Genomic DNA, 13,304 nt, shown 5'->3' on the forward strand with positions numbered 1-13,304 from the left:
GTCTGACCCAGTAAGGCTGTTCTTATTTGGCAGGCCTCAAAAGGTGGCATTTCTCTTGTAGCAGATAGCGTGGACAGAAACAAGAGAAGGCAGAGATGGGTGGATGCCTCTTTTATGCCCCTCTGATATGGTTACTGTTACGGTGGCGCTGCCACCATTCACCTGCTTGGGTGATGGGAGAGAAGCTGCACTGTACCTGTAATTGAAAAGCATGCAAAAATTGCACCCGGCTCACTGTCTCCTCTCACTGGTGGTGGCAAAGTAGGTGGGGTAGGGGGGCACAGAAATGCTTTTGCTCCATGGAGGGGTTGTGTTTTTTTTCCCCCCTTTTCTGACTTGTAAAAGGAACATGGCTAAGCTTTCAGAGTCTCTCACTGTATTATTATTTCTGGAAGCAGAGAAAGCCCCCTGGGATGATTCTGGGAGCTGTTGAAAGTCTGGGAAGTACAAAAATGGATGACAAAGTTTACCAAAGAAAAGTAACTGTTTTTACTAGATAGCAAAACGAAGCCACCACATACGCTCCATAAAATGCTTCACCCACACCTTCCCTTCAGCAACCTCAGCCAGGGCTGGTGTTAGACATACAGGAGCATCTGGAAACTGTGCCTCCTTCAGCTTGAGGTAGACTTTGAACCCCCACTGCCATAGAGGCCTATGTTTGCCCTCCCATAACATCAGCCCTGGTGAAAGTTCCGGCCAAAAGTGCTCCCATTCCTTTCCCAGAAAGAGAAGAATAATTTAGGATGTGCCAACGGGAATGGACCTCTGCTCCGTCACACAGTAGCTCTAGAACGCCTCCACAGTTATAAACCAGCTGAAATGTCCCCATATAAAAGCTTCTTTTCCCCACTGGAGAGCACAGCGCTGCCTTTTTTCAAAAGAGGCAGTGTGGTGACTGACAGAGAGGCAAAAGCGTTGGTGGCTTCTCTGTCTAATTTTAAGCTTCTATCGCGGTCAGAACAAACTCCATGCCCTTCCTCTGCCAAATCACAGATGCTGGTGACAGCAGGAGGGTGTCTCCGGGTGGCCAAAAGGGGAAGCAAATTTCATGTAGAGAGAGTTTTTTATTAGGGTTACCCGTCATGCCCTCTTTTTAGAGAACTGTCTGGGCTCCTGGATGGATTTTCCAAAACCTGCCATTTGTCTGGCTGCAGCGCGGGTGATGTCGTACCGATTGCAGAAGAGAGGAGGCTTGCTGGGGGCGGGAGTGGGGTTATGGGTCTGGGATTTTCTTTTTCAAAATATGGCAACCCTAAGCGTGCGCCGACAAAGGCGCACAGAGACAACTGAGCGCAAGGCGGAAGCCCGCGCCGAAGAAAAACACTGTTTTAGGGTGGTGGGGAACCCTCCCCCCCACACACACTTTACTGAATACAGATTGCGCCGGCATTGTGGGGGGTTTGAGGGGTTGTAACCTCCCTTATTATACTGGAAACTTAACTTTTTCCCTGTTTTTTAGGGAAAAAGTGAAGTTTTCAGTATAATATGGGGGGTTACAACCCCACAAACCCCCCACAACGCCGGCGCAATCTGTATTCAGTAAAGTGGGGGGGTTCCCCCCACACACACCCCGGAGTCCCTTAAAACAGTGTTTTTCTTTGCGCGGGCTTCCGGCTTGCGCTCAGTTGTCTCGGCGTGCCTTTGTCAGCGCTCGCTTTTGACCTGTCACTAAGTTTTATGCTTTTCGGAACAGTGGAGGAAGATATCTACACACTCATTCTGTTATTAAATCTATACCCTCAATATGTATTCTCCAACGTCATGTACCCTCCTGGAAATGTCCAGCTCTCTTCTTATGTAATCCGCTTTGAACCGCAAGGTACAAGCGGAATAAAAATCACTAATGTAATGTAATGTAAAACACTGAATAAAGGGGATTTATTGGCTTTCTTGCAAATAAAAAAAAATAAGAGAGAGCCTCTGAATGACATATTTTAAAACATAGCACACTATTTTCCCATTCGGGGGGGTTGGGGTTGGGGTGCTCCACCCCGGGTGTGGGTTTTGTAAAGGGCCCCTCCGCCCCCACACCCCTCATACCTCTTTAATTTTTCCTGTGCAAGCAGCATTACAAACTTGCTGGCCAAGTCAGTGTCACGTCTCTCTAACGTCACTTCCGGGCCCCTCACCTAGGAAGTGACATCAGATGAATAGCCGACATGATGCAGGCTGCAAGGTCATGCTTTTGCTCTTGCCTGGAAAATTAAAAAGGTATGGGGGAAGGGAAGGGGGTGTGCACTTTGCAGGGGGGGTCAGGAAGAGGGTAGGAAGGAGGGTGATGGGATAATCACGCGCCAGACGCCAGTGCGCCGACAATCCAGCACCGACAATTCGGTGCAAGACAGAAGTGCACGGAGAAAAAATTTTTTAAAGAGCTCCGACTGGAGGTTTGGGGTGCCAACCCCCCCACTTTACTGGTTAGTGTTTGCGCTGCCATTGCAGGGGGGGTGAAACCCCCCACATTATAGACAAAACGGAACTTTTCCTGAAAAAAATCATAAAAAGTTCCGTTTTTGCTATAATGGTGGTTTCCAACCCCCCGAACCTCCCTCCAACAGCAGCACGAACACTAACCAATAAAGTTGGGGGGGTTGCCACCCCAAACCCCCCCATCGGAACTCTTTAAAAATTACTTTTTCCCCCACGCGCTTCTGTCTTGTGCCAAATTGTCAGCGCGCTGGCGTCTTGCGCACAACTGACTATGAACCAGGGCAGAGCATCACTGCCCCAGGCACCACTTATCCCCACTACACCACTGCTGGTAACTGTTGTAAATCTACTGTGCACTCACACAACAGCTGCACCCTCCCCCCCAAAAAAAAGACTTCACCTGCCGTTCTCCACCTCTACTAAACTGATGGTGGTTCTAGATTTGCAATCAGTTGAGAGCTGACAGAGGGGAGAGTGGCAGCTGCTGGCTAGCCACAAGCAAAACTGATGGGGGTTCCCCTGCCGGCTCTGGAGCCGTGATCAGCTGACAGGGCTTCTCCTGCTGGCTCCTGCATCAGAACCAGCAGGAGAAGCTCCAGCAGCTGATCACGGCTTGCTGGCAGGGGATGGCCTGAATGAGCTAAACCAGCAACCGCCACTCTCCTCTCTGCCTGCTCTCAGCTGATCATCAGCTGGGCAGAGGAGGAGAACGGCAGCTGGGCCTAGCCAATGTTGTTCGGACTGGCACCGGGCACAGTTCCTTCCCTCTTTTATGGAGCTACTCCGCAAAAAGAGCATGCAAATGATTTGCGTGCTATTTGTGCATAGCCCTGTAAACGAAAACCGGTGTTTTTTTACCGTGTTATTAGAGCCTGGTGTATCCTGCCCTTAGAGACATTGCCTCCCTGAGATCCCTTTCCAAGCTCTGTGTGCCCCTCCCCCCCTTGAACAGAGAATAATCTGGAAAAGAACCGGATTCCGAATGGAACGGATTTTAAAACATTTCTGTTAAAACATATTAGCATCAGATTTCCTGCAAAATATTTATAAAATAACATAAATCTTAAAAAGACAAGTACAGAAATGCCAGTGATAATACCAGAAAATGCACCTCGTCCATGGGAGAACACTGCTCTCCCCGCTAGCACCTCCATTGGACAGAATGATGCGGACGTGTCTTTCTGAGACCTGAGTGTCACTAGACTGTCTAAGCACCAAATATTGCTCAAGTTGGTCCAGGTGTGGAAAATAAACCAGATAAAAACACCTGAATTTCCTCTGGGGAGTCAAAGTGCAGATCCATCACCACGTCAGCCTTCTTTTTGCTAGAAACCGGGCTATATGGTTGCCATGCTTGTGTCTGTCCATCACTGCCTTTCATGTTCGCTATCTTACCCACACCAGATCCTCAGGATATGGGAGATCTGCCGGCATTTATTTTGGGGTCTACTTATACATGGGGACATGCTTGTGCATGTCCTGGAAAGTCGGCTCTACTAGTTCAGCATGAGACTTCCTGTTTAATCCGTCTGTCTTTCTCTGCAGTAACGGAGGGAACAAAATTACATTTTTACTCTTGGTGTGGTAGGCTTGAGCTTGACTTCTGCATCGTGGCAATTGCTTGGTCGTAGTCCCGTGTGGTTGAAACCAAGAGGCAGCACTGAATGCAGGCAGATCCACAGACACTATAAGACATTCATTAGAACAGGGGTGTCCAACCTTTTGGCTTCCCTGGGCTGCATTGGCCGAAAAAAAATGTTTCTGGGGCTGCACAAATGCTACAGCAAGACAGAGGAGGGAGCTGGCAAGACGGTAAACACCCGGGGGCAGTGGAGGAAAACACTGCATCGCCCTCGACCGGGGCCGCAGGTTGGACACCCCTGCATTAGAACATTATTGTAAACTTTAAATCTGTCTCAGGATCGAGAAGCCTTAAACCAGGGATTCTACCTCAAGAGCAATGGTTTTCAACCAGACCCAATTGTAGCTTTCTTTATCAGCTTCCCCACCACCAGTGTACTCATGCATCACGTCTTCAACCCTTTTGGGCCCTTGCCGCAACAGCCGTACTCAAAGGCTGCAGCCTGCACTGGGCCTCTCTCTCTCTGACCCGGCTCACTCCTTCTGATGCAACTTCCTGGGTGGGCTAGGTCAGAGGGAAAAGCCCGGTGCAGGCTGAAGCATTTGAGTACAGCTGCTGCTGTTATTGCAGGGCCAAAGGCATGATGTGAAGGTACCGGGGGCATGGGACCTGATAGAGCGAGCTGCCAGATCATGTAGGGGGAGGAACCCAAGAGACTTGAGCTTCCGCAGGGCATCCTAGAACCAATGCCCTGCCCATAAGGAGGGCCGACTCTACTGAATTAATCAGGCTTCTAAAACCTGTGGCCTTGTGGAATAAGACAGAGAGAAAGCTCGCCCCCATATTCAGCCTTTCTTAAAACTCCAGCCCCCATTGACTTTTCTACCTGGATATTCAGAGCTGGAATTGAGGATCTGGCTATTCCCTGCTGGTATAACTTATCTGTCAGCGGAATTTAGACTGTTACTTGGATAAAGGTAGGCCAGAACTTAATTCAGACAGTTACCTGGTTAGTGGACTGAATGTTGTCACTTACTGGATAAATACAAGCTATGCCCAGACTGCGCCCTGGCACTACCCAGAGAGTGCTGAGATGTTCTGTCTGGGTTTTCAGTGGCTTGATCAGGATAATGCCATTGAAAATCCAGGTATGGCCAAGTAGGAGCCATCCCTTCCTGGGTAACTCCTGCTGAATATCGACCTGTATTTTAGGTAATTATCTGATGTCCTTCTCTCTCAGCTTCCCCCTCCTTTAGCTGATTGACTAGAGGTTGAGAAACACCATCTCCTTTCAAATTCTCCCCCTCCCCATCTCAAGCCAATCCTCACTCAATCTTTTCTCTCCAACCTCCAATCGATCTTCTTTTGCTTCTTGCCTCCATCCTTTTCCAAAGTGATTTGGTTGCATTGGGGTATAGACAGTCATGGGGGAGGGGAGTCGAAGACTGGGGGCAGGTGTCAGCTCTGATCCCCTTCATTGAACTCAGGGGGCCATAAACTAGGTAAACCTCAGAAGGCCTTTACATATATGACAGCATGGAAAGTGCATTTAGGTTTGCTGCAGACATGTCCCAACTAGAGAATGACACGGGAACAAATTTTTCCCCGTCCCCGCAAGAACTCTTAATTTCTCCGTCCCCGTGAGTTTTGTCGCTATCCCTGCCCCATTCCTGTAAATGCTGCCTTAACCGCACAAGCCTCATACACTTATGACCTTAAAGTGTTTGAGGCTTGTGCAGATGAGGGCGGAGCTCAGGCATTGGTGGAATGAGGCATTATGACATCACAATCTGAGCTCTAGAATGTTGCTACTTAGGATTTTCAAGTGTTTGAGGCTTGTGCAGATGAGGACAGAGCTTGCAGGAATGCGGCAGGGATAGGAAAAGAACTCGCCGGGACGGGACGAGAACATGAGTTCCGCGGGGATAGGGAAAAATTTGTCCCCATATCATTCTCTTGTCCCATCCTCAAATCTTACTCTTTCAGTATGCTTGTATAGTCCTGCTGGGTTCACTAGAAACGCCATGCACCCTTGCTGATCCGTCTGCTGTGCAAGGACTTGAGTCTAGCCAGCACTGTGAAGTCATTGCTCCGGCCCCGGTTCCCCTTCCGTGCGAGTCCATTTGGGCGAGAGATGAAAATCATTCTCAGTCCTCACCCCATACACCATCAACTCATCTGGAGCATCAGCTATCTCTTCATTGTGTCTCAGCTCAGTGACAGCTTCTATTCTCTCTCACACTCTCTCACACTTCTCTCTTTCTGCTGTCTTGGAGTGAGACATTGTCAATATTTGAAGAAGGCAGTGATTTATCTTTTTATGCTCTTTTTTTTTTTTTTTTTTTTGCAAAAGTCACAGCTGGTGTTTGTTCCTTGGCTTCAAAGGCTCCTAGGAGATTAATATTCCTTTTTTTTCTGGCTAAATTCCGGCCTGCCCAAGGCAGCTTCCAATCTCAATTATTCCAAGAACTTAATCAGTCCTAAAACTATGTCCTGTGAAACCCTCACATGCCTGTCTAAAGCAGTTTTATTTCTGCCAAATAATAAAAAATAAAGCCCAAATGTACGCAACTCCCACTGATTTCCAGAAGATTCTTGTCCTCGGGCCTGAGCTTTTCCCATTTCTCTAATGGAATGTTACCAGGGGCATGTTGGGAGTAGCACAGCTGGAGCCGACCCTGAAGGACAAGGAAGAAGTGCTGGACTGTTCCGGAGGACTCTGTTTCAGTTCTCTGGAGAAAATAAAATTGCCAAGAGTTCCAGGATGTGCTTGTGAATGTCTGATTGTCAACACACTACAGAAAGCTTGCTTTTTTGGAAGTTCCTCAGCTGTGCATTCCTTTTACGCCGTTTGCTCGTAGGTCTCTGTGCCATTTCTCTTCCTCTGATGATCATTCTTAAAGTGACAGAGCAGTGAGGATCTGGAACGGCCCGAGGAATACAATTTGGCTTTCCAGTCCTCGCATAATGAGATGGCTTTAACTCCAGCATGCAGCCCCTTCTGTAGGCAGTTTCTGAAGCAAATTATATTTTTGGTTTAAGCCCGTAAGAAGAACTTTGGTTCATGTAGGAGACTGCTGAGGGGACCTTATCAAGAAGACACTTCCAGGGTTTCAAAAAGACCGATCTCAAGTCTTCCAAGTACCAAGTCCTTGATACCTGTACACTGCCACAGCTAAAGATATGTCAAGTGGCTCCAACTTCTGGCCAGGAAGCAAAAGGCACCATTAACCCTAGTTTAACAACCATTCCACCCTTCCCATTCACAACCAGAGCTATACTGTATGGTAGATGTCTCAATAGTAATGCACCCTGCCAATGGTACCTGTGCCAGTGCCCAAGATATCTGGCTGACCATTGCGCCAAATTTCCCGGATAATGCGCTCTCTCTCCTCCAAGCGTTGGGCACGTTCCAGCTCTTCAGCGGAGGCAAAGACATTGATGGTCAACGTCCCATCGGAGACGGGGCTGTGGTTTCCCGGAGGAATTTCTGTAGTGGGGTTCAGCGGTTGCACCTCGTTCTCCTCGCTCTCTTCTTCCTCCGGCTCTACCTCCTCTTTGCTGAAGTCCTTGAGGCTGATCTTGGTCTTGGCCGGAGCCCTGGGCGTTCGAGGCTGGCAGGAGATGCGGATGAGCAGCATGCAAAGGGTTAAAACCAACCCAAAGCAAACTCCTAGCACAAAATAGAGTCCAAAGCTTTCTGGATTGTCTGGAAGAAAGAAGAATGTTTGGTTGAAGGCCAAAAAAAAAAAAGTATTTGCACATACTCATAGTCCCTTCTTTAAGCAAAGAGCACCAATTAACTAGAGATCAAAGCGATATTACTATAAAACAACAGCCCTTTGCATTTTAAAATCTTCCCAAGTAGACTGACAGCTGCGACCCACTGACCAGTGGCATAGTAAGAGGGTGCAGGCACCTATCATTTCTGCCCCCCTGCCCTCCCCCCCCCACCCTGCACTGCCACGTGTGTGTGCCACTTCTCTTCCCCATACCTCTTCCTGGCAGGAACCCCCAAACTGCTGTCACGCCAGCATCGGTTCTTCCTCTGATGTCACTTCCTGGATCTGCGCCCAGGAAGTGATGTCAGAGGACGAGCCGACGCTAGCACAACAGCAGCTTGGGGGTTGCTTCTCACGCCAGGAATGTTACAGAGTTTCGTAAAAAGGGAAGAGGCGCGCATACAGCAAGAGAAGGCAGAGAAGGAGCGTGTGGAGGTGCAGGGGGGGGCATAGAAGAAGGCGGGGGAGTGGCGCTCCCGCCACAGGCACCTCTCACCCTCGCTACGCCGCTGCCTCTGACCATCCCATGACTGAGCCCCGCTTGGGGAACGTACCCCGGATGTGCGCATAGGCGGCTAGGCTGTTGCTTAGCAGCTCCATTTCTTGCTTGTGAGTGTCCATCTTGTTCTTCTGGATGACAGGTTCTTTCACTCTCACCTAGGAAATCATTGACAAATAGACCCGTGAAGACGTTATTTTGGATCTGCATATAAGTTAAGAGAATCTATTTTGAGCTCTAAGGTAACAGTAGTATTGAATGTCCTCCGTTTCCTTAAGGGTGGGGGTGAGGGGAGGATAATTTATTCAGGTACTCAAGCATTTTTCCTGTCTGTCTCTGTGGGCTCACAATCTATCTAATGTATATGGGGCAATGGGGGGATTAAGCGACTTGCCTGGGGTCACAAGGAGCAGCGTGGATTTGAACCCACAATCTCAGGGTGCTGAGGCTGTAGCTTTAACCACTGCATCACTCTTGAAATCAAAATGTAGTAAAAGTGAGCCAAGTATAGGACTATCGAGCCATTGTGACATTACTGATAAGGTTGGCTCTTATTGGTGGAAGGAGGCATTATGATGTCACAATACCAGCTCTGGTTATCAGAGGCTGAAACTCTTCACACTATTTATTTATTCAATTTTCTCTACCGTTCTCCCAGGGGAGCTCAGAATGGTTTACATTAATTTATTCAGGTACTCATGCATTTATCCCTGTCTATCTAATGTACCTGGGGCAATGGGGGGGATTAAGTGACTTGCCCAGGGACAGAAGAAGCAGTGTGGGTTTGAACCCACAACCTCAGGGTGTTGAGGCTGTAGCTTTAACCACTGCACTACTCTAGAAATCAAAGTGAGTCTAGTATAGAACAATCAAGCCATTGTGACATCATTGTTGAGGTTGGTTCTTATTGGTGGAATGTGTCTTTATGACATCAGAGAAAGGGGTTGGGACTTGTATACTGCCTTTTTGTAGTTTTACAACTACACTCAAAGTGGTTAACATTCAGGTGCTACAAGCTCTTTTCCTATCTACTGCACCTTGGGTTTTGGCCAGGTACCAGTGACCTGGATTGGCCACCATGAGAACGGGCTACTGGGCTTGATGGACCATTGGTTTGACCCAGTAAGGCTGTTCTTATGCTCTTACGTGAGCCAAGTATAGGACAATCAAGCCATTGTGACATCACTGATGAAGTTGGCTCTGAGGCATTATGACATCACAATCTGAGCTTTGGAATGTTGCTCTCATTGGGGTTCCAGAATCTTTCTATTCTTTGAGATTCTGGAATGTTGCTAGTCCTTGGGTTTTGGCCAGGTACTAGGGACCTGGATTGGCCACTGTGAGAACGGGCTACTGGGCTTGATGGACCTTTGGTCTGACCCAGTAAGGCTGTTCTTATGTTAATGTAGCTGGGGCAGTGTGGGAATATGCCTTGATGATCTCGAAATGCCTTTGTAATGTATTGTAATATTTTGTGAATGTTCTTTTGTACCTCGTTCTGAGCTCCTGGGAGGACGGGATAGAAATCTAAGCAAATAAATAGTGACTTGTCCAGAGCCACAGGGAGCAGCTGAAGCATTACCCACTGGGCCACACTCTCCCCCTCCAGTGATCAGGTGCCATTGGGGAGGGGGTGAAGCGAACACAAACACACAGTTTATCTTCTCTTCAAGAGAGTTAATTTCATTCCCAATTCCCAAGAAAATGTTGCTCACTAATCCTAAAACTACCACCTGAACTGTATCTTACGCTCATCAGGCAGAAAGGCATAAGAGGATCCTCTCCTTAGAGGATCCTTGGATTAAAGTTAACTAACCCTAACCCTAACCCCCCCCCTCCAGCGCCCCCCCAGGCATAATAATAGCAGGTTCTGTACATGTGCAGACGTTGACATGATGACATCACACATGCAAGTGATGTCATCATGTCAACGTCCACGCATTTCTGGATACCCTCCAGCCTTCAGAAAGTTTTCGGGATACTCTGTTAGAAGAAAGTTTCTATGAATGATTTAGATGTAATCATTTTGTTATAAATCACTTTGGCCTAGATTCACTAACCTTCCTTTCCGTGTCCGATCCGTAGACGATTATAGGCAGGCCGACAAATTCACTAACAGCCATCATGCAAATGGGGGCGATCGGAGGACCGCCCCCCATCGACCACAAGGATCACTAGTGAGCGATCCTGAAGCATGCGCAGACCATCCTTAGATGGTCTGCGCATGCTTACGGAATTATGAGCTGCTTTTTTTTTCTGTTTTTTTACTACTTCGCGAGCCCATGATTTTAACCTGCAACCCACGGGTCAAAGCCACGGGCTCGCACTGCGGGGGAAGGGCAGGAGAGTCAGGACGGCGAGTTGGTGGCGGCATGATGAGATTTGGGGACCAGGGCGGCGAGTCGGGGGAAAAAAAGAGCAGCGCGGCGAGAGGAGATTCGGAGCTGAGAAAGGGCAGGAGAAGTCGGCAGAGAGCTGGAAAGGTCGTGAGCGACTGGTTCCCCCACCAGTCGCTTCTGTTTGGATCGGCCAGCCCAGTCGGTGTTCCTGAAAAAGTTTAGTGAATCGCGTCCTTCCTGCTTTGCATGCCTGTTTCCCCTCATGCGCAGATTGGCCACGAGGCTAGTGAATTGGGTCAGGGTCACAAACTGATCGGTACACGTTCGGTTTGCTTAAATCTAGCCCTTTGGGGGCCCTTACACTGAAACTTAGTGTGTGCTAACAGGATTAGCACAAACTAAATTCTAACGGCATGCTAAGCTTTAGTGAAAAAGTTCTCCCATGTGACATTTTACAATGTTGCAGATTTTTCCTCTCCTCGGACAAGAGGACCTTTTCAGATCTTACCAACAGCTTCTCATAAAGCGTGACTGGGTTTTTGTTTTTTTTTAGGTCCATTCAAAGTTCCTTTACCATCTTTCCTTCTTTATGTCCGGTGTGTTGTTTTCTCACATGCTTGTAGTATAAATTTAGCATTTTAAAAAATATTACAGCCACCCACTTTTTAAAGCATTTTCTTCTCTGAACCCATGCCCCAATTTTTGGGGTGTTTGGGGTTTTTATAACTTTCTTCACGTGCATTGCAGTCCTACCTTTTTGAAGTTCTAACAGGCCGTTTTCAGATTCACTGAGGCCCTTTCTGAAATTTTAAACACTCAGAAACTGCCTTTGGGCAAACGGCAGGGATGAAAATCTTTGTGATTTAATTTGCGGCAAGAAACTCCCCAACCCCTACCTGTCCCATTTGTTCTGTCGGTCCTAGTTAGGTTGTAAGCTCTTCTGAGCAGGGACTGTCCAGTAAAGGTTGAATGTACAGCGCTGAGTACACCAGAGAGAGAGAGAAAAAGCTTGATCCTGAAACAGCATCTGGTGATTGTAACTGAAGCTTTCCATATCCTGCAAACTAGGCTCAGCCCTTCCCAAAGCTCTGTATTTCTAAATGTGCTTTAGACTGCCTTGGGTGAAATTCTTCCTGAAGGTCATTTCTAAATCGCAATAAATAACTGTGCCAAGGTGTTGCCCATGTTATATGTAGGTGCAGAGAGAGGGAAGGATTGAGAGAAAGAAAAGCAGGCAGATTTGGAACTTTGCAGATATCAGACATCTAATAATAATAATAATAATTTTATTCTTATATACTACCATACCGAAAAAGTTCTACGCGGTTTAATATCATTCCACTGTTACATCATGGCAATTATGTATTTATTGCCTGTACAGGTTCAGAAAGAGTGAATAAATGTCCTTTTTGGTGCAAGTTGCCCTAGGGCAGGGGTAGGGAACTCCAGTCCTCAAGAGCCGTATTCCAGTCGGGTTTTCCCCGATGAATATGAATGCAATCTATTTGCATGCACTTCTTTCAATGCATATTCATTGGGGAAATCCTGAACACCCGACTGGAATACGGCTCTCGAGGACCGGAGTTCCCTACCCCTGCCCTAGAGTGAGATTTGCACTGGAAAAATCATTTTCCTAGAGAAGAACAGAATAATAGTCAAGTTAGGTCAAGTTACAGACCCCCACCTGAGGTTTTCACTCTTTCCTGCTAACTAAGGTTTGATGATCAGCCATTCCCAAAGCCTTACCCCTTCCTTCAACCACCAGCGGCAGATGGAAATGAGCTGAACGTCCTACAGGATCCAGGATGCAGTCCGAATTCCACCAGGAATGAAAAGGTGGCTTGAAAATCTCAACAGATTCCTTGAGAGCAATGATTGAGTTCTTATAGGTGAAGAGAAGGTCCCCACAAATATTTTACAAAAACCTTCCCAGTGGTTTCTTGCTCTTATGGCCAGGGGGGCTGGAACAGAGGGAAGAGGAGGGGCCCGGAGTCCTTTTCTGTACAACCAGCTGCATGCCAGGCGTTGGCGAGTCCTATCCAGCCCCAGATCAGCTGAAAGCAAACAGGGAGGGAGAATTAGCTGGCGGCATTAAGTATGACAGTGCTGTCCAGGTACTGTATTAAGGGAACCTGTGCACTCCAGAAATGGCTCTGCACAAGCTCATATCACTAAGCAGCCAAGTTGCTCAGTTCCAGGAAGGAGACTTTCCGGCCAGTCCTGATTTTGAACATATCCCAAAGCAGGATGTTAGTATGGGATTTGGCATCTCAGAGTCTCCCCATTGAAACTAGTGCTGTAGGTCTTAATAATACACCCAGCCCTCAGGGACCACCTGGCCACAGGATGCCCACAGGGAATACGCATGAGATGCATTAAACATGCACTTTTTTCTCTGCATGCAAATATCTGCTTGAGTACCTGAATAAATGCATGTAAACCGTTCTGAGCTCTCCTGGGAGAACGGTATAGAAAATTGAATAAATAAATAAAAATAAATATTCATTAAGGGCATTTTGAAAACTTGATTGGCAAGGTGGCCCCTGAGGACCAGGTGGAAAAAATCTGGATAAGGTTCTGGCCTACCATCTCTCTGGCTGCCAAATGGCCCAGTTCCAGGCTGGAGATTTTGGGACAGTCTTGGATTTCTGACCATCCCGTCCTGGTGC

The 13,304-nt window shown here is 47.7% G+C and overlaps 1 protein-coding gene across 3 annotated transcripts in view; it reads right to left on the reverse strand.

Annotated features, from left to right (window-relative positions):
* Positions 1-6,336: 6,336 nt before the first annotated feature.
* EVA1B (eva-1 homolog B) overlaps positions 6,337-13,304 on the reverse strand; it is a 39,724-nt gene continuing 32,756 nt past the window's right edge. For all 3 annotated transcript variants that reach the window (XM_033953841.1, XM_033953842.1, XM_033953843.1), the window contains 3 exons: positions 12,382-12,689; positions 8,352-8,454; positions 6,337-7,724 (listed from right to left, as the gene is read on the reverse strand). In XM_033953841.1, coding sequence (XP_033809732.1) covers positions 7,312-7,724; positions 8,352-8,418 — 480 coding nt within the window. In that variant the 5' untranslated portion in view covers positions 8,419-8,454; positions 12,382-12,689 and the 3' untranslated portion in view covers positions 6,337-7,311. The remainder of the gene's footprint in view (positions 7,725-8,351; positions 8,455-12,381; positions 12,690-13,304) is intronic.

This window comes from Geotrypetes seraphini, chromosome 8 (genome assembly GCF_902459505.1).
Source record: "Geotrypetes seraphini chromosome 8, aGeoSer1.1, whole genome shotgun sequence".
In the NCBI taxonomy this organism is placed as follows: Eukaryota; Metazoa; Chordata; class Amphibia; order Gymnophiona; family Dermophiidae; genus Geotrypetes; species Geotrypetes seraphini.